This window comes from Nomia melanderi, chromosome 4 (genome assembly GCF_051020985.1).
Source record: "Nomia melanderi isolate GNS246 chromosome 4, iyNomMela1, whole genome shotgun sequence".
In the NCBI taxonomy this organism is placed as follows: Eukaryota; Metazoa; Arthropoda; class Insecta; order Hymenoptera; family Halictidae; genus Nomia; species Nomia melanderi.
This window is the reverse complement of record NC_135002.1, coordinates 7,346,483-7,365,084: the sequence shown is the minus strand read 5'-3', so window position 1 is coordinate 7,365,084 and position 18,602 is coordinate 7,346,483. Positions and strand designations below refer to the sequence as shown.

The 18,602-nt window shown below is 36.8% G+C and overlaps 2 protein-coding genes across 2 annotated transcripts; both read right to left on the bottom strand.

Moving 5' to 3' along the window:
- Window positions 1-8,400: 8,400 nt before the first annotated feature.
- P5CDh1 (delta-1-Pyrroline-5-carboxylate dehydrogenase 1) lies at window positions 8,401-14,452 on the bottom strand. The gene is made up of 7 exons (XM_031994162.2): window positions 14,202-14,452; window positions 11,672-11,885; window positions 11,157-11,591; window positions 10,645-11,055; window positions 10,382-10,560; window positions 10,114-10,302; window positions 8,401-10,044 (listed from the first exon to the last, which is right to left on the bottom strand). Exons 1-7 carry the CDS (start codon window positions 14,243-14,245, stop codon window positions 9,810-9,812), a joined length of 1,707 nt encoding a protein of 568 aa, XP_031850022.1. The 5' UTR covers window positions 14,246-14,452; the 3' UTR covers window positions 8,401-9,809.
- A 599-nt stretch (window positions 14,453-15,051) lies between these two features.
- Window positions 15,052-18,597, bottom strand: Prp40 (pre-mRNA processing factor 40). The gene is made up of 8 exons (XM_031994161.2): window positions 18,448-18,597; window positions 17,891-18,119; window positions 17,423-17,816; window positions 16,891-17,328; window positions 16,349-16,817; window positions 15,631-16,266; window positions 15,423-15,569; window positions 15,052-15,326 (listed from the first exon to the last, which is right to left on the bottom strand). Exons 1-8 carry the CDS (start codon window positions 18,448-18,450, stop codon window positions 15,129-15,131), a joined length of 2,514 nt encoding a protein of 837 aa, XP_031850021.1. The 5' UTR covers window positions 18,451-18,597; the 3' UTR covers window positions 15,052-15,128.
- Between the last annotated feature and the right edge of the window lie 5 nt (window positions 18,598-18,602).

The window sequence follows — 18,602 nt, the reverse complement described above, 5'->3', positions numbered from 1 at the left end:
TCGTGATCCGGACCTCAAGAACCTATCGATCATTCTTTAATGAACATACAGATCTTATTGTTCCCTGCCTCGTCCTCCGAAGAATCTGCATAAAATCTGTGCATGCTTGTGTATATAATTTTAACTTAATATAATTAAATAATATTTAGTCTTATTTATTTACAGAACGACAATAGTTTACGAACAAGCCAATGCTTTACAACGTCGACATTCCAATGATCTAATTCCAAGTAATTCTAATTATTTTTCTATGAGAATCAATTGCTGACGATTATTTTTCCTTTTCTTCTTTTCAATTTCCTTCGCTATTGTACTAAAAAAACTTCATTTTATTATCAGCAATTTGCCCAGATTTCACTGTTAGAATTTCCTGTTTGCCACGAGATAGATTTACATTGATTCTCACCAAACCGATCGGGAAATCTTCGCAACGAATCACATTGGTCATTACAGATACAATAGTAACCACTAAAACAAAACCTACATATTAAATATTACGCTTTCAAAATAAATACACTCGGATATTTAGAATTTTCCAACTAATCGATCCATGTAAAGAATTAGCTGCGTTCTCACTCCTTTCCGCGGTTCATCGGGGGTTGGAAAAGCCCAAAAGCTGGTCGCAGGGTGCGAAAGCGTACTCAAAGTATCGAGAAGCTGGGCCAGAGTCGAATAAAGAGAACAAGAGGTGTCGCGGGGCGTGAGAAAGAGGAGGGAAAGGGTGGATGAGGGTGAACGGTGGCCACCGCTGATGGAAGCGAACGAAGAGTTTTCCCAGGGAAAAACACGTCTTCGTCTATTTCCCGGGCGGAGGAAATTCGTTGTGTTTTTAAATGAAGTTAGCCCGCGGGAGAGGCGTACACCGAAACTTTTTCTTCTGCCGTCGCTTTTCTTCGGCTTTTCGCATCCTGCCCCCGCGCCGGTTGCCCCTTTTCGCCCTCGCACTGTTCTTCAACTGTACCGCGTTCGTTTCAATGAGAAAGTCTATCGCGATCGTTTAGAAAGGACAGAAGAGAAAAAAACTGCAGGAGTTCTCTGTCCACTTACACTTATTCGGTGCATTCGGTGGTTTGTTGTCCAATGGACCTATGGAGAAAGTATTTAACAAATATGTAGAGCATAATTAATTCGTTTATTGTGATCACCGATGACCAGGGCTTTTGAATTGAAAGCAATTGCTGTTTGGGGGATAACGTAAAATGGAAGAGTTTAATAGGGTAACTGATTAGATAATAGAGTAATATAAAAATTATAATACTAAATAACTAGTAAGTATGTTTATGTACCTTTGCTATGGAAGAATAAGAGATATAAAAGGCTCAGGATTCTCGTGACTATCAATACGGTGACAAGGGTAGTGAAAGAAGAGATAGTCAAAGAAATGAAATCCCTTCTATTGCGTGGAGAATATTAAACAGAATATATAATTTGATTATTCATCAATAACTCAATCGATAAGCAAGTAAAATAGGCAAATAAATAATTAATGAATTACCTAGTATTGTTAGAATCACCGGTAACTCAATAAGTTCCATATTACGTGAATGTATCGTAATAATCACCCAAGCCTGTTCGATCGTACGCACCTCGCCAAGGGGTTGGATTAGCAGGGGATTCGTTTTCTGGGGCAGCACGAGGGCGCAGAACGGTTTTTCGTGTGTGCTTGACGTCGTGTAAACGAAACGATGCTCGTAACGTGACGATACCAGATTCCGAGCTCTTAGGCTCGCGTTCGTTTATATTCAAAGGTCCATTAGCGGGCCGCGTTAATTAATATTTAACTTCCTCCGTCGGAGGCAAAGGGTATTTATTACGCTTTGTATCAGGTGTCTGCAAACTAAACTTGCAGGGATGTGGTCGCGATAGCTTACTTGGGTTAATTTCCAATTTGTATATGGAGCTGATTGAACCGCCTCCGTATTTAGAGCGATGCCTCGCTTAATTTTCCGTCGATCCGGACGGCTCGCGGGGAAAACGTCACCCGTTCAATTATCGATGCGCCCGTCCTTTTTAAACATAAACAGATCACGTTCCGTGTTCCTTGATATCCGAATATCCGTGCGATCGGGGGGATAAATGGATAGTTCGGACACGCGAATTCTAATTCCATATTTATAATTTATGATGACCGTTACCAGTATTTATTATTGAGAATTTATTATTTTTATTACTATTGTTTACTAAATCGACCGAATAATAATATATTTTCAAATCTATTATTACTGTTGTTATTACTATTATTCACTATTGACAATTTATTATTACTATTATTTATTATTGGCAATCTCTTATTATCGTTACCTAAAATTTAAAATTCGCTACTATTCTCATTACAAGTAATTACCACTTAGAATCCACTATTAATCCATTTGGCCAGAATTTTAGTGAAACCACCCTAACCTAGCTACCTCCACCAAGGGTTGGAAGATAAAAAATAATCGGTTCCTCTTGTACTCCTACGTTTTTATCCGTTCCAGCTCGCAAAATCGCAATTTCGTCGATTTATTCGCGAGAGAACCTGTACAATGGAAAAGCGGAAGGCTCCACGAGACAAAAATGGATCCAGGCATCGGATCGGCACCGGTAAACACGTAGAACTTCTTCGCCAGCCGCGGACCTTCAACCTGCTCCCGCAAGTTCCCGGTCGGTTGTTATCTTATCGATTGACTTTATTGCCCAAGTATACTCGGTACGTGAGTAGCTCCGGGGAAAACGAATCGATTCCATGGCAGACATTGAATCGGTCGTTCGAATGGCACGATGTCTAGTCATACCGGCAGATGAATAGCACTTTACGGGGCGGCGGCACGTTTTGTACATTTGCCGCGGCCGGGTAATGGCTCCTCGAACGGAAATTTCTATTAATCGCGCTGTAGCCTCGGTCACGAGTTATACGTAAAGCACTTACGCGCGAAACTTCGCCGCGATCGTATCTGCGGGATCCGCGCTGCTAATGTTCGATCGTTGATCTTCGCGATGTACCCATCAGCGGAGAACGCGCGACCACGCCGGAAATTCATTGAAGAACTATGCGATTTTCGACTGTTTCAGATCGTTTTATTTTTATTCCCTAGAGAACCTTCAATAACATGATAGTATTTATAAATAATAGTGATGTAATAACATTAATGTCATTATGTCTTTGATAACATTAATAATATTCGAACCACACAAATCTCATTACAAAGTTTAAATATAATTTATAAGAACCCATTTATTGAAATGGGTCGTTTTGATTCATCTGTTAGATCTATCGTTAAAAGGTACAAAAGGTTTCCTCGGTTTTCCATTAAAATGTTGATTACATTGGCGTAAACTGATCGGGTAGTATGTATCAAAATCTACTGTCGTAGAAAATTTGTTCTTCAATGGGTCAAGGGTTTAAAACCCAAGCCACAGGGTCCATCGAGGCCAAGGAACGATGCAGAATTTCCAGATAATGGGGCAACGAAGACGAACCGAATACTAATAACAAGAATTCGTGTTGTTCTTCAAATAGGATACGCCAGTGCGCGCCGATTTCGCTCGATCTTCCATCGGAGCGTCATTCTCTTTGCTCGACGGGCAGAAAGGTTGGCAAAAGATAAAATACCGAGGAATTCCGTTCGTAACGAACCGTTAAACTGCTTCCTCCGGTCGATAAGTGACTTCTCTGATCGACTCTCTTCCGTCTCATCGCTACCATTATCTTCGATCTTGCGCGGAATTCGGCACAGCCCCGCGAGTCACCTTCCTTCACGTCACGGTTATGAGAGACGCGGTGTCGAAATTTCCTCCGCCGACGCGTTTTTATTTAGGTTCGTTCATTTAGGTCTTGGCGATTAGAAGTTTAAAAATATGTAGACAATTAAGATAAATATTCATGTAATTGCATTAATCAGAATTACTCTATAACATCTTAATGAGACGTTCGACAAGAGTTCCACGTTTAATTTCGCAAGCCTGGAATATTTTCAAGTATTGGCCATCGAAATGCTGTAAGATTTTTCTGTTATCGATGCCCCATGTTCAAAATAAATTCATAAACTCATTTTAAAGTTCATATTTTTCATAGAATTACCGTTGGTGAACAATTTTTCCACCGACGGAAGCAAATTCGAAAGGAAGAATCCAACATGCGTACACTTGAAATAGAACGTGGTATTTAGTTGAACGACGATTGATCTCTGGTTTAGAAATCACACCGCGTTCCCGATCATTGAAACTTTCTAATAGATTCTGTTATTAAGTTCTACCGTTTCGCTGCTTAATGGCAGCGCGAACCTAACTCATCGGCCACATAAATTTCAATAGATTCCTGGATAGTATCGCGTGATCGGGTATCATTTGCCCGGTATGGCGCCCAAAACGCGATGAACTTCGTGAACTTCGTATAAGATCGAAGATAATGGCAGCGATGAGACGGAAGAACGATTGAAACGATCTAACGTTTTAACTTTCGATTTGCGGGGCTGAGACTGGTAGCCGTCGTATTTTATTCAACTAGGATTTTCCATCGACAAAATGTTCTTATAAATCCACCGGCCACCTAGAGACTATCATGATCAACGCTTGCTTCCGAGAACATAAAATATCCCCCTAGTCGTCTGTTCAACGTGACTAGACCAAGTTTCTTGCTAGTCGGATATCTCTTAATTCAATTCGCGGCTAGCGGAATAACTTTTGAAAATGATTAAAGGTCACAATGGGTTAAGGAAGATTTGACTTCATAGTCATTAGGGACCTGTAATAGCCCATAAGTCTCCGTGGTCGCTTCCAGAGATTACCCAGCTCTTTCAAAGATCATCACTCTTGAAGATTTGCTGGTTACCTATCGAAAAATCCTCGGGAAACCTCCGAGATTATTATTTAACAGAGAATTAATTTTGTTTTTCGATTTCATTGATACACAGATATACAGCAATCTTCAGTGATAGTCCTACCTTATAGTCATAGTAATCTCTGCAATAGTCCCTAAGCAATACTTAGCCTATGATACTCAGTATAATTTAACGATTTAGGATTGCATAACAAACCATTAACCCTTTACACTCGAATCTTTTACACTAGAAATACTCAACATTCTCCGACGAGATAGAAATTTCCTTTAAAACTAACGTAACGATAAGTCACACGTAAATTAGGACGAACAAAGCTATTTTGTTCCACTGTACTTAGTTTAATATTAAACATCAAGCTTTACAATTCTTCTATATCAAATCAAGTAGCTGAAAGTAACTTCTCCAGCCTGAAGAGTTCATTTTCAACGGCTTCAAGTAAACAACGTAAGTGCTCAATCTTAAGCGGGACATTCCAACGATTCACTGTCCCACAGTGAAAACGTTCAAATCATCAATTTCAATCATCCACGAACACCGGTGTATCCGCGGCCACGGGCTCCTCAAGGGTGCCCGCAACTAATAGGAATGTTAAACGTCAATCAAAGCAGAGGCACGTCGGCCGCGGTAACCGGAAACGGCGTCTCGTGGCACGTGGGAGCGCGGGGCCCGTAATAGGATGCAATTTAGAAACGGTCGAAACAGACAATACCGCGTCCTTCGAAGCGTAAATCATGCGGCTGCGGGCCCGGGGAGGCTGCGGGAGGAAAATGGAGGATAGAAGTACATATCTTAATTACAATATTCCCACGGGCTGAGCACAGAACTCTTGCCCGGTTCGCCGGCTATCCCTTAGCCTTTCCGCCAGGAGCCGGTAGGAATTTAATTAATTTGCCAGTGGCAAGCAGGCTTGCTCCTTGTCGCCGCTCTGAAATATTGTATCCGTCCCACCCTTTAAAACCCAACACCAACCCTCGAGCACGGCGTATCGCCTTTGCTCTTCGCTACCCAGCCTCCCGTTTGCCACCCGCTAGCCCTTCCCGCAGCTCTTGACGACCCGTTGGCTCGTGTTCTTGCAACGCTGGGCGCACACGCCGTCCAGGACACCTTGCTTGTTCGGATATTATTGAATTTCACTTAGATATTGACACGCGAGCACATCCCGCTCCCTGTCGGGTACGAGACTCGGACACTCGATTATCGTGTACCCGGCTGGGACGAGTAGGTTCGCCGTGTGGACGATGGGTCGCGTGGTAACTGGCAAGAAAATGCCGGGTTTATAACCTCTTTAGGTTGAAGGCGATCCGTAGACTGCGGATATTTATAAATTTATGGGAAATTTCAAACGAAATTGTACAGCGTGCATGAGATATAAGGGAATATATATGAAATATTCGGATCGCAGTGTTTATCGTAGGAGTTTTTAAGGAAATATATTTTCGATTGTAATCTTATTTTTCTGATTGCGTTCTTGAACGTTTGAATTTGCATGTGGATCCAGAGAAACCATTATTGCATTCATGTTGGACCCTCTGAAGAGTAGACAATTTTACTGGAGTGTTGCCACTTTAAACCGTTTGGGGTTGGATCATCGATTAATGGAACTTTTGTAGAAAAAATGCTAATAGAGGAATTGTGTTTGAGGTGTACGGATGTGATGTGAAATAAATTTGATTCTTTATCGTGGCTTGAACGTAACCCAGATTTCTCTTTCATTCGAGCTTCAGACAATGAGCACGTAGTTCGAATTCAGCGCAACCGTTTTGAATTCAGCTCTACTTGACAGATGTCACGACATTTTGTTTCAATGAAAACGAATTTTCGCCACGATTATTTAACCGCGAGGGGATCGTTTTGTTTGCGTAGACGGTAGACAGAAGAAAATGAGATTCAGGGGGAAGCAAAGCTGCACCGGATGGGGAAGGGTAATTCTATTTCGTGTATGGAACAATATGATAGAACGGTTAAACAATGTTACCCTAGAATTAATATTGCGTGCCAGCGAGGCATAAGCGTCGTCTGCGACCCAGTACCTAGTACTCAAGCGCTTTTTCTTTATTCAATTTAAAACACGGCAAGGGCTCCGTTATCCGAATAATTGTCCGATCACTTCTGCATAAACTATTTAACCAGTCAGTTGCGTTGCCCTCTTTCGAAAGCGTGTATTTAAATTATGTATTGCGTATGGAGTTTTAACGGCGTAACTTTATACGTGACGAATATACCTTTCGTTCATAGCTAACCGGTTAAAGAAGTAAATCGTTTCAAATTAACGAAACTAGTACTGAATATCATTTTTCCTTAAAAAAAAAAAACAAAACAATCGATACATTCTTCCACGATGATTTCAAATCAAACTCGCGCCCAATTTCCAACCAAAAAATCTTACATTGTCGGCAACCATCCCGCAGAATCCCCAATCCGAGCCCGTATTTACGTTCACCGTTGGCTATTCGAAATTGGCCCTGGGTTATTCCTGGCAAGGCCTACCAGCGGAGGACAAGGGCTGTTAATTTCATCGCTGGGGTAGATCCATCATCATTACGTCAATTTCAGATTACCGTGAAGAAAGCTCCTTTCTCGTCCGGCGCGAACACGATGGCCGGACCCCGGGTTAGCGGTTTAGCTGGTCCGCCGAAAAACTGGCCATTTAGCGCTGGGGGTTTGGGGAAAAAACGCTGGGAGGTCCTGAAAAGGCTCCGGCTCTCGAAAAAGCAAAGACAGGACGGGATCGAGGACGAAGATGGCGAAAGATGGATGAAGAAAAAAGCGGGACGCGGAAGCTCCGCGGAGTTGGCGGCTAGGGGTTGCAGGGGGAGAGTCCGGGTCGGCCATCCGGCTCATCTCTGCCGGTGAAAAGGTGAGAATCTTGATTTGAGTGAGCGCTTTAGATCGGGCCCGGCCGGAAACCCGCGTAAAAAAGCTCGGCGAACGCCAGGAAATCCTCCGGCCAAGCCATTAACGGCGATTTCGCCTAAGCCGTCGCGAATCCCTCTCCTTCCGTCGGGTGTCTTCCAGTGTCAACCCTCAGCCGGCTGCCTCACAATTCCGAGCTTGTCAAAGCGCCCTCGATCGACGCGATCCGCTCGACGATGGCAGCGAAAAAAGAAGGGAAAGAAGAGGCGGGAATGATCGCGGCGGATCGAAGTGTGTCAACGGAAATAGCGAACGCTGAGCCGAGGAACGGGACAACGCGACTAAAGGTCTGAAGAACGAGATCAGTGAGTTGCGAACGCACTGTTAACGCGTTAACTGCCACGGTAATTTCGAGGTTTCTGTAATACTATTTATTCTTTCATAACGGAGACGTTATGAAAGAAATTTATTTATGGAAGAATAAACATTGAAATTATAAAGTGGAGTATATATCCATAAGTGGAGTATTCTGTTCTTAATCGATAAAGTAAATCAGATTTTTTGTATCTTGTGAATCTAAGCCGTAAGATTGTCACCTTCATGCATGCATGAATTTTTATTCATTTGTTAATTGTTGAAATTGTTTTGCGAGAACTTTTTAATTTAAGATTTTCAATGTTCTGTTCTGTTGTATTTTTATTAAACTCAAAAGACAAAAAGCGAATTCTTGAAATTGACAATGCGAGGTCCTCTATCGGCAATTCCCTAAAGGTACTAGTAGCCACCGTAAACTTAAGGAATCTTACCATAAGAAATCGTTACCATATGATAAATTTATTTATGATTTATAAATTTTCACAAAGTACTCTCCATTGCCACATCTTTCCAAAAATTTGTTGCTTTTTGTAAATTTACATTCACATACTTCAACCGTTTTATCTGTATTCATATAATTAATGAATGACGCTTCTAACACTTCTAATTACTCTACCATACATACCGATAAAGGGTAATTCCAAAGTACATAACATACCCTCTAGATAATGATGCAATATTAATAAATATACATATAACACTTATAATGGATATTTTGTTGCTATTTTTATAACACATCACTATTAAATATACGATTATTAGACCGATTAACATTGTAAAAATCCCTTTTTTTAGCCACGAGATTTTCGTTGTTTGTGTATAACTTTTGAATAATAAATTATTAATTTTTTTAAACGAATATATTATTCTGTTTTTATAATGAAGTACTAAACAATCCAGATTATATTAATATGGTATTTCTTTATATAAAATCACTACGAGGAAACTGATACTGTACAAATATTCTTTTGACTCACTGTACATGTTACTTCATGAATTACACACAAAATGAATCGGACTGCACATATACGACGGCACAACATCGGCCGCGCGTAAACGATCCGTGTAAGAATATAAAAAGGGCAAGGTCAGAAAAACACAACTTTATGGTTTTCCTAACTATATAGTACGCATTCATCACAATTCCCAGATACATCCAGGATGTTTTGCTTCTTAATTCGCCTTATACAGTTTATTCAGGATATTCATATTTCAAACTATGACCGAAAAATCAAATGCCTCTCTACCTGTAACCATGTATACACATATTCCTGAGATATTAAAATATTGTACTAAAAATTGATCTTAACAATATTGACTCTATGCTGCAAGTTATATAATATTATTCTCATCTATTCAGAGCAAATAATGTGAACTTATGTTGCAGCTTTGAATGTGATTCACAAGTATGTAATACTCATCCAGTGATGTCAATTGATCAGACGGTAACTTTTTTTAATGTCCAAACAAAAATACTAATCAATTGGTATGAATAAATACCAATCGCTGAACGCTCTATCCATATAAATCAAGTGTCTTGATCACCAGTGATCGTGTGTATAAGCATCTTATTTGATATAATACAAATTCCTACGAAGCGCGAGTCACTTGCATCATAAGTGCAAATAGCGCCACTTTTACGCGATAAATCCACGTAAAACAAAATGCATCAGGATACTTCATCGATCGTATCGATTATCTATGAACAACGGCATTTTTTCATTTTGTAATAGAGGATTAATGTACGCCATTAACTTAAACCTAAGATTTCATGTATGGATATTCATATTCACGCAGTGGAACAAACGTTTCTTTAATCGACTGTGGTGATGCCCAACGAAGGACATAGTGAGGGCCGCCAGCTTTATCGTTTGTACCAGACATCCGACTACCGCCAAATGGTTGTTGGCCAACGACTGACCCAGTCGATTTGTCATTAACATAAAAATTACCAGCTGTATATTTAAACTCCTCAAGCGCCTTCCTCGCCCAGTTTCTAAAAAATGATTAGGTGTAATGAATCAAATTGTAACAATACAATTCCACTAGAAATTAGAATACTTACTCATCTTGTGCGAATATCGCTCCAGTTAAAGCATAAGGTGTTGACGATTCTACAAGTTTCATAGCTTCATCAAGCTTCGAATCTTTATAAACATAAATTGTTAACACAGGGCCAAATATTTCCTCAGTCATAATCTTATCTTTTGGATCCTTTGTTACCACTATGGTGGGTTCAATGAAGTATCCTTTCCTGGAAGAACAAATATATTGTGTCAATATAAACGTATTTAAAACATCCTTATTGAACATTAATAAGGAAATCAACGTACGAATCATTGCATTTTCCACCGCCAATAATTTCCAAGTTTGAAGATTTTTTCGCATGATCGATATAACCAGAAATTCTCTTGAATGCAGTAGCATCTATGACGGCTCCGGTGAACATAGTGAAATCTCTAACGTCTCCAAATGTTAGTTTGTCACGAATAGATAGAAGTCGTTCCTTTAACTACGAATAAAATTAGTTATATTTAATAGTATAAAAATATTTCATTCGTATGTTATAATATGAAAGTACATGTGAAAAATATACCTTAGGCCATAAAGATTCTGGTGCATACATTCTACTGCAAGCAGAACATTTCTGACCATTGAATTCAAATGCACTTCTTATAGTCCCATTGGCAACTGATTCTACATCTGCACTTGGGTGTACAAAATGATAATTTTTCCCACCGCATTCACCTATTAATTTTGGATAATTTTTATATTTTCCCAAGTTTTGACCGACTTGCATCCATAACCGGTTAAACGTAGGTACTGATCCTGTGAAATTAATTCCAGACAAATATGGAGAAGCAGTGATAGTATCTCCAAAAACAGGACCTTCACATGGTACAAAATTGACTACACCTGGTGGTACACCAGCTTCTCTACATATCTTAAAGATCCACCAATTAGAAAGTAAGGCTGTATCAGATGGTTTCCAAAGAACTGCATTACCCTAAAAAGAAGTTTATATTAAGTATGTGTTTAAAATTCCTAGTATTCAATTCATTCATCAAGAAAGGCTACAAGAGAAGTAATTAAAAAAAAAATGCAAACCATTAGAGCAGGGGTGTAACCAAGATTACCACCAATGGCAGTGAAGTTAAATGGTGATACTGCTGCAACAAAACCATCCATTCCACGATACCTCATTGAGTTCAAAGTTTCTTTAGAATTTGGTGAAATTGGTTGGTACTTCAGGCTATCTTTAGCAAAGTATGCGTGCATTTTGAAGAAATCAATTAATTCTGCTGCACTATCGATCTCTGCTTGAATAACTGTTTTACTCTGACCAAGCATGGTGGCAGCGTTCAATTGTTGTCTGTACTTGTTTGCCATTAAATCAGCTGCCTTCAACCAAATTTCTAAACGTTTATCAATTGGACATTTTTCCCATTCACGTTGGGTTTTCACAGCAACATCAATTGCTTTCTTGACTAGATTAGGTGTTGCCCAATGATATTTAGCTATTTTTGTCTTATGATTATGTGGCTAAACAACAGATCATTATAATTATTGATGTATCTATACTTCATTACTTACATTACCATCTATTACTCTATGTAACTCACCATAACTTGGTATCTACATAAATCTGTTTTAATTTCTTCATCACCGATAACTAATGGTACTTCTTCACATTCATTAGCCATTTTATCCAAGGCTTTTTCCAATTCAGCCCTTTCAGGGCTACCCTTTTTATAACTAAGGACAGGTTCATTTTCCAAAGGAAATTCAGGAGGATTAGGTACTGGCACAATTGTTCCCAGACATCTTGAACTAACTCTATTACAAAAGAAATATTGAGTACAAATTAGATATTATTATATATTGAATATTTCTTTTCAATTGCTTCTTTTATTTAAATATTTGTAACCAAATCTGAATTTTAAATTTACAATTTATATTTGCTAGTACTACAGGTAATGAGATAACAAGCATGAACAAATATTAACTCTTGAAATCTATCTTCAAGCCATCCCTAAATATTTATCTGTGTACTTAAGAATCAGTATTAAACTTACAATGCTATCTGTATTCTCAAATCTAAAAAATTCGGAATTTCATTTTCGTAGTTAACTGTCTAATATAACAAGAATCTAGTAAAATTAATGAAAAAAAGAAACAGTGATTATAACGGATATAAAGATATTTAATATTTAATTTACAACAAATCATACAGCCAATTTATTAAAATATTCACAATGTTGCATTATATTAATACATATTTATTATTAAAAGATATTACATAAGATTTATCTTATTTAAGTTTCCACAAAAATTCCAAGCATCTATTACATAAATGAAAATGAATACTTATTTCGAGGGGAGAAAGACGTTATTTTAAACTCGCTAGTATATGTCAAACCAATACCATGGTCATAGTAGGTATTATGTAACGGAACCTTGGTGACCTACATTACAGTTATCGCTATATTACTAATTACACAAAATAACAATTCGATAACAAGAATACTGTTAATTGAATAAAATCAATGAAGTCTCGGATTCGTTACACACGAATCAGCTAAATTATCGCTATCGAAGTGAACCAGTGCACTTGGTTCAATTATAGAACGATTAACCGACTTCAAGGCAACAAATCCATACTTCCCTAATAAAAAAACTATTCCGTTTTTTCAAAAAATCATAAAAATTTTATCGTTTATTAATTCAAAGCAATGAAGACTATTATTTACAATTAATTTTCCGATGGGACAGAACACAGATTACCGACTGTATGTACATTGATTCGTATTGAGGCCATGGCAAAAATTCCGCTGTGTAATTTACATATTTACGAATAATCGATAAAATATGGGAACTAAATCGATGCTACATAACGTGTGTAAATGCATAGGTACTCAAATATATATTTTAAAAACGCGTGTGCACATATATGTATTTATATATATGTACATACGTAAACAAAACTGCTAAAAGTAATTTCATAACAAGCGAATAACAAGACGATTAACATCAGCATGTAGAATGCCCAAAAGATTAATGTCTATTCAGTAAAGCGTGAAATCTCGAATATCTTCGCGATAGGTATTCTTACAACGAACAGATTTATTATTTTTACATAAATTTTCAATTTTAAATTGTTCCAAACTTTAAACGCTGTAAAGACATATTATCTTACAATAAGATATTAAATATCGAAAATAATTTCCATAGAGTAATTCATGAATAAATTTAAATGATAAAATATACTTTTCACGATACAGCTGACTGATTAGAGAGATTGCCTAACTTGTAGAGATGCTAGTGGCGCGCATGTGTAAACGGTTGATCAAAATTTGTAAATTTCGCTTGAATTTCGTAACTGCGATTACGGTTCAACTTAAAACCTGCGTTCTGTATAAAAATAACTGTACACTTGCGTCATAAAAGTTTACTCAAAAATATGTTCAATTTTATTGAAGTAAAATCCGTTAGAATAGTCCTGTATACAAATGAATGACATAATACATTACCGGTAAAACAAACAATCCAAAAGTTGCAAAGTACGTAACGTACGCATGCTCTGACGTTTTGCGTATCTCATTGTGCATGCTTACACGTTTGCAATAAGTAACATTAGAAATAGAGTGATCGTTATATACGTCCAATAAAACATACATTAAAAGTATTTATTTGGAAGAAAAGTGTATATTATGTGGATTATAGTATAATAACTATTGAGGAATAATTAGAGTAACATATTAGGCAAAAAGTATTGCATTGCCAAAGAAATAGGTCAACGAACTGTCAAACGACACCTTTCATATTCGTTGTACAGTGGAAAATTCCGACCGACCAGTAAGGTAGCCTATCCTTTTCCTAAACAAGGAAGAACAACGAAGGGACAGAGGAAATATGACAAGGAAGACGAATCAGAGAACTAATAACACACCAATAAGTTGACGTCTACATACATGCGCGACCCTTCATTTATGTTCAGGCGTTGTTATACAGTGCTTGTGTCAATGCATGAAAATAATCAATATATGTTACTAGGAGCCAGTACATGTTGTAGTACAATAGAACAAAAACTAGTGAAATTTTTTCTTACTAATACACCGTGCTTCACTAAGAGTTTCATATTTTTATACTTACTTTTGACTGTTAGCTATTAATGCTTGACGGCAAAGGCTCAACATTGTGTTTCCGTTTCGTTCACTTTTCCTTGTTATTTTTTACATGAACGCTTCTTATTTTTGTTGCTTAAGGCTCGTTAAGCTGACAACGTAATTTGTTAACAACAATCACCGTAAAAACCGATCAGAATACCGAATTGTCGAAACTACGACGGCCGCGGCTACCATCGAGCAAATAGTGAGCCAAACCTCCCCCCACATGTTCCCCACCCTCCATCAATTCGACTATAAGACAGGGCCGTAATGACAAACCAAAAAATAGGGGAAAACATTCAAAAGTAAAAAGAAAAATTATGAATAAAGTTTAGATCGTTTCGTATATAACAACAAAATGTTTTAATATAATGAAAATATTTTGGATTTCATATTTTAAAAAAATATATAATTCCAAAAATTATTTATTTTCAATTACAAAATTAGATCATAATTTGGTGTCTGTTGGGTAGTTTATTCTCGTGATATTATATATTTGATGAAATATTTAAAGATATGTAATATAATTGTACAAATATTTCTATGGTGATACTTCATAAATTTAAATATCAAAATAAATATGGTATTGTATAACAAACATCTAGCAGTATTAAATGAATTATTCAATATTATATTTTAGTATGTACATAATTCTTTGAAAACCATTAAGTCCTCTAATACTTTAAATATTCATGCACAAAAAGAGTTGATTTCAAAGATATTTCGAAACAGTACAAGTGTTGTAGTTATTTTTAAAAAAACATACACTTAAACGTAAGCATGGACATTTTCTAATATAGGAACTTCTTCAATATATTCATGAAATAAAAAAAAAATTTAGTTTGTACAAAGTTTAATTTAATATTGCATTAATCTAAAGTTACATAAGGTGTCATTAAAAAACGTGGTGTTCTTAGTTATCTTCCTGTTGCATCTGTAATTCCCGGAGTAATTGCGCTCTTTGTTTTTCTAATTCATCTTCCGAAAGTTCATGATGCTCTGCATTCTCTGTAACAGAACCTTCACTATGAGCGGAAGCTCTCCTATGTTTCTCCTCTTTTCGTTTCCTTTCCGGTGATTCCTCTGAAGATGGAAGTCTCGAATGTGACCGCTGTACAAGAATATTAAGGAAGTAAGTTAATACATTTATCTTAAATAATTTATTTGAAATTAAATTAAAACACAAACTATAAATATTTCCACTTACAGAATGACTTCGTCCTCTTTTCTTTTTATTCTTTTTCCTTTTTGATTTTCTAGTATCAGATTCAGAACTATCTGATTTACTAGGAACACTAGGTGAACGTGACTTATGCCGTTTTTTCTTCAAGCCTTTTTCGCTTCCTTCAGACTCCTAGAGAATTATAATTAAATATTAGATATAATCTCATTTCAAGATCACGCGATGTACTTACACTGTGAGATCTAGATCGTGATTTCCGTTTCACTTTTTTCGTTTTTTTCTTTTTACTTCTGATATGATGATGGCTACAACTTTCTTCGAGTTCATGCTGATATTCTTTAAAGATTCTAACTCTTTCACTTTCTAACGTGATTGCTTTAAAGTCTGGTTCCTCTTCAATTTTCGTTCGTACATCTTCCCACGTCATTTGATAATCAACATTGAGAGACTTCAACAAATTCTTGAAACCGGTTTCCAATTTCTTAAACTTCCTAGTTTCTTCTTTTACGCGTTCCTTCTCCCTTGCTTCAGCTTTTTCAAGTAATAAATTGTACGTCAGTTTTACATTTCCTGCATCCAATGTTGCAGATTTTCTGTCTTCGCATACAACGGTAGCAAACTCTTCAAAAGTAGTATTAACTTGTACTTCAAAGTTCTTATCTTTTAAGATTTCTCTTATAATTTTCTTCTCATCGTGGAATCTAGACTTTAAATCCTCAACATAAAATTTAAAAAGATCTAAGGGCGTTGATCCAGATTGACCAAGCATAGCAGAAAATCTTAAATCAGCCGATAACATTGGATAAAGTTCTACCCAAAGTGACATCGATGTTAATTTTCCTTGCTCATGTAGTTCGTCGAGTAAACTCTGAAAAAAGGGAAAGAAAATTCGTTGTTGAAGTTACCTAGAAAAAATTTAGTCAAAAATGTAACAAATTTAAAAAACCTACTATAAACGCATCTCTATTTTTTCTCTCTTGACGTTTCCTACGTTTTTTCTCATGTTCTTTCTCTTCCTCTTCATCTTTTTCTAGCTGTCGTATATGATTTTCGAACACGAGTAAGGCATCTTCTTTGTCCATTTCTAATAAATCTGCATCTTCTGCAAAAGCTGCATGTTGCAAAAGTAGTGCCTGTGCTTCTTGCCAAGTTGTTCTATATGTGACATCTGTCATAGTGTCTAAAACTTGGGCTAACCTCTTGGTATTTCTTTTCTTCAATTGTTTTGCTTCTTCTTTTTCACGTTTAGCCAAATTAAAAATAACATCTTCATATATATCTCGCCTGTCTGAATCACCTACAGCTCTCCATACTTCTAAATTCCCATATATTTCTTCACATTTATAGTATTTGGTTGTACTTGTCATCCTATCATTTTCTAGCAAAAACTGCTCTAAGTCTTCCTTAGCTTTCTTTAACCTGTTTAATAGAATGCATTGTTTCTTCCCACTGTTTAAATAGCGATCATTGTATACTCTTATTTATTACTTACCTCAATCTTTCTTGTTCACGCTCCTCTTTAAGCTTTTGTGTTTTGTATGCATTGAAAGCTTGTTTGCGTTCATTTAATTTCTTCATTTGAGGATATCTAGAATCACTTTGAATTAACTTTACTGCCTGTTCCCATGTAGCATTAGACGGTACATCTCTTTCTCTTAATAATTCTTTAAACGCTTCGATTGCTTCCTTCTTGTCTTTAAATTGCATTTTTGGTTCAGGAGTACTGGTACGGCTATCATTTGCTGATCCTTTAGCAGAATTGCTATCCTCATCTGGTTTTGCAGGTGGAGTAGGAATGTTTATTGCTGCAAGTGTCGCAGCCATAGCTTGCTCTATCGCAGATTTGCCACCTGGTTCTGGTGTACTGGTTTGCGATGCATTTGTAATTGCAATATTTGGAGACAAATGTTGCATAGCTACAGGAACTATACTGCAAGACCAAATAATTGTACATAAATTTGATTTAACATCGCTGAAGCTTATAGTGTAACATCATGTATGAAGTTTATACTGTAAACACTAACGTGTTTGTAGCATTCGCAACAACTGCTGCTGCAGCTGCTGCAGCTTCTTCAGCTGCAATTCTTGTTTTCAGTTCTTCCAATTCTGTAGGAATAGTCCACCTTGATTCCTTACTTGTTACATTATGATAATATACTTTCCCATTCTCTGATTTATATTCCTTCCAAGGACACTGTGATAAAAGCAATTCACTAGGTGTTTTTAATTCATCAGGCTTCTCCCATAATGATTGTTTTGTAGCACTATTATAATAATATGTTCTGCCATCTGGAGCTTTGTGCTCAGTCCAATCAGTCTTCTTCTCAGCTGTCGTAATAGACTGAACAGTAGATCCATTATCGCCCGTTATAGGTGCTGGTGGAGGAATACCTGGAGCTGTTATTTGAGGAGGTGCGGCTAAAATATAAGAAATATCTAAATGAAATGACTTTACAAAAACAAATGAATGTTTTTTAAATAAAAGTATTGACCTATAACTCCAGCATCGGGTGGAGGAGCAGCAGTAATTGGAAAACTAAAACCAGGAGGAGGTATGGAGAATTGTGGTGGCATTATGCCTGGTGGACCAGGTGGTAGACTAGGAGGTGGTATGAAGGGTGCAGTAGGCATAATAGGTGGAACAAAACTAGAAGCAATATTTGGAGTTGCTGGTGGAAATCCAGGTACCGCTGCAGGTGGTGGTATACCATCATTTGAAGCCTATAACATATTATACAAAAAAATAAAAATTAAGATATTTAAAATTATATATTTATTTCTAGCAGGAAACATATTTTACTTAAGAAATAAACAATTAAATAGCTGTTAATGTTTCTTGCAAATTATCAGATACAATAAGAAAGAAATTATAACATAAACATATAATTAAAAGAACAAAAATAGAAAGTAATTTTACATATCAGTAGTATCATTCGAACGTTTAATTATGTCATCAAAAATTATTTAAATTTCAAAAATTGAATGTCTGATACCGAAGAGTAAGGTTATAAATTATTGTATATAAAGTACATGCATGATAATACTATACCATTTTTTTTTAGACGAAGAGAATTTCCTTTTTAAATCAAATCATTGAATATAAACGTTGTTTTTTGTTTAAATCATTAGATCCAGTTCGTTATAAATTAAAGAATAAACCCAGCAACGCACTATGTCACACACAAACTATACCTAATTGCATTT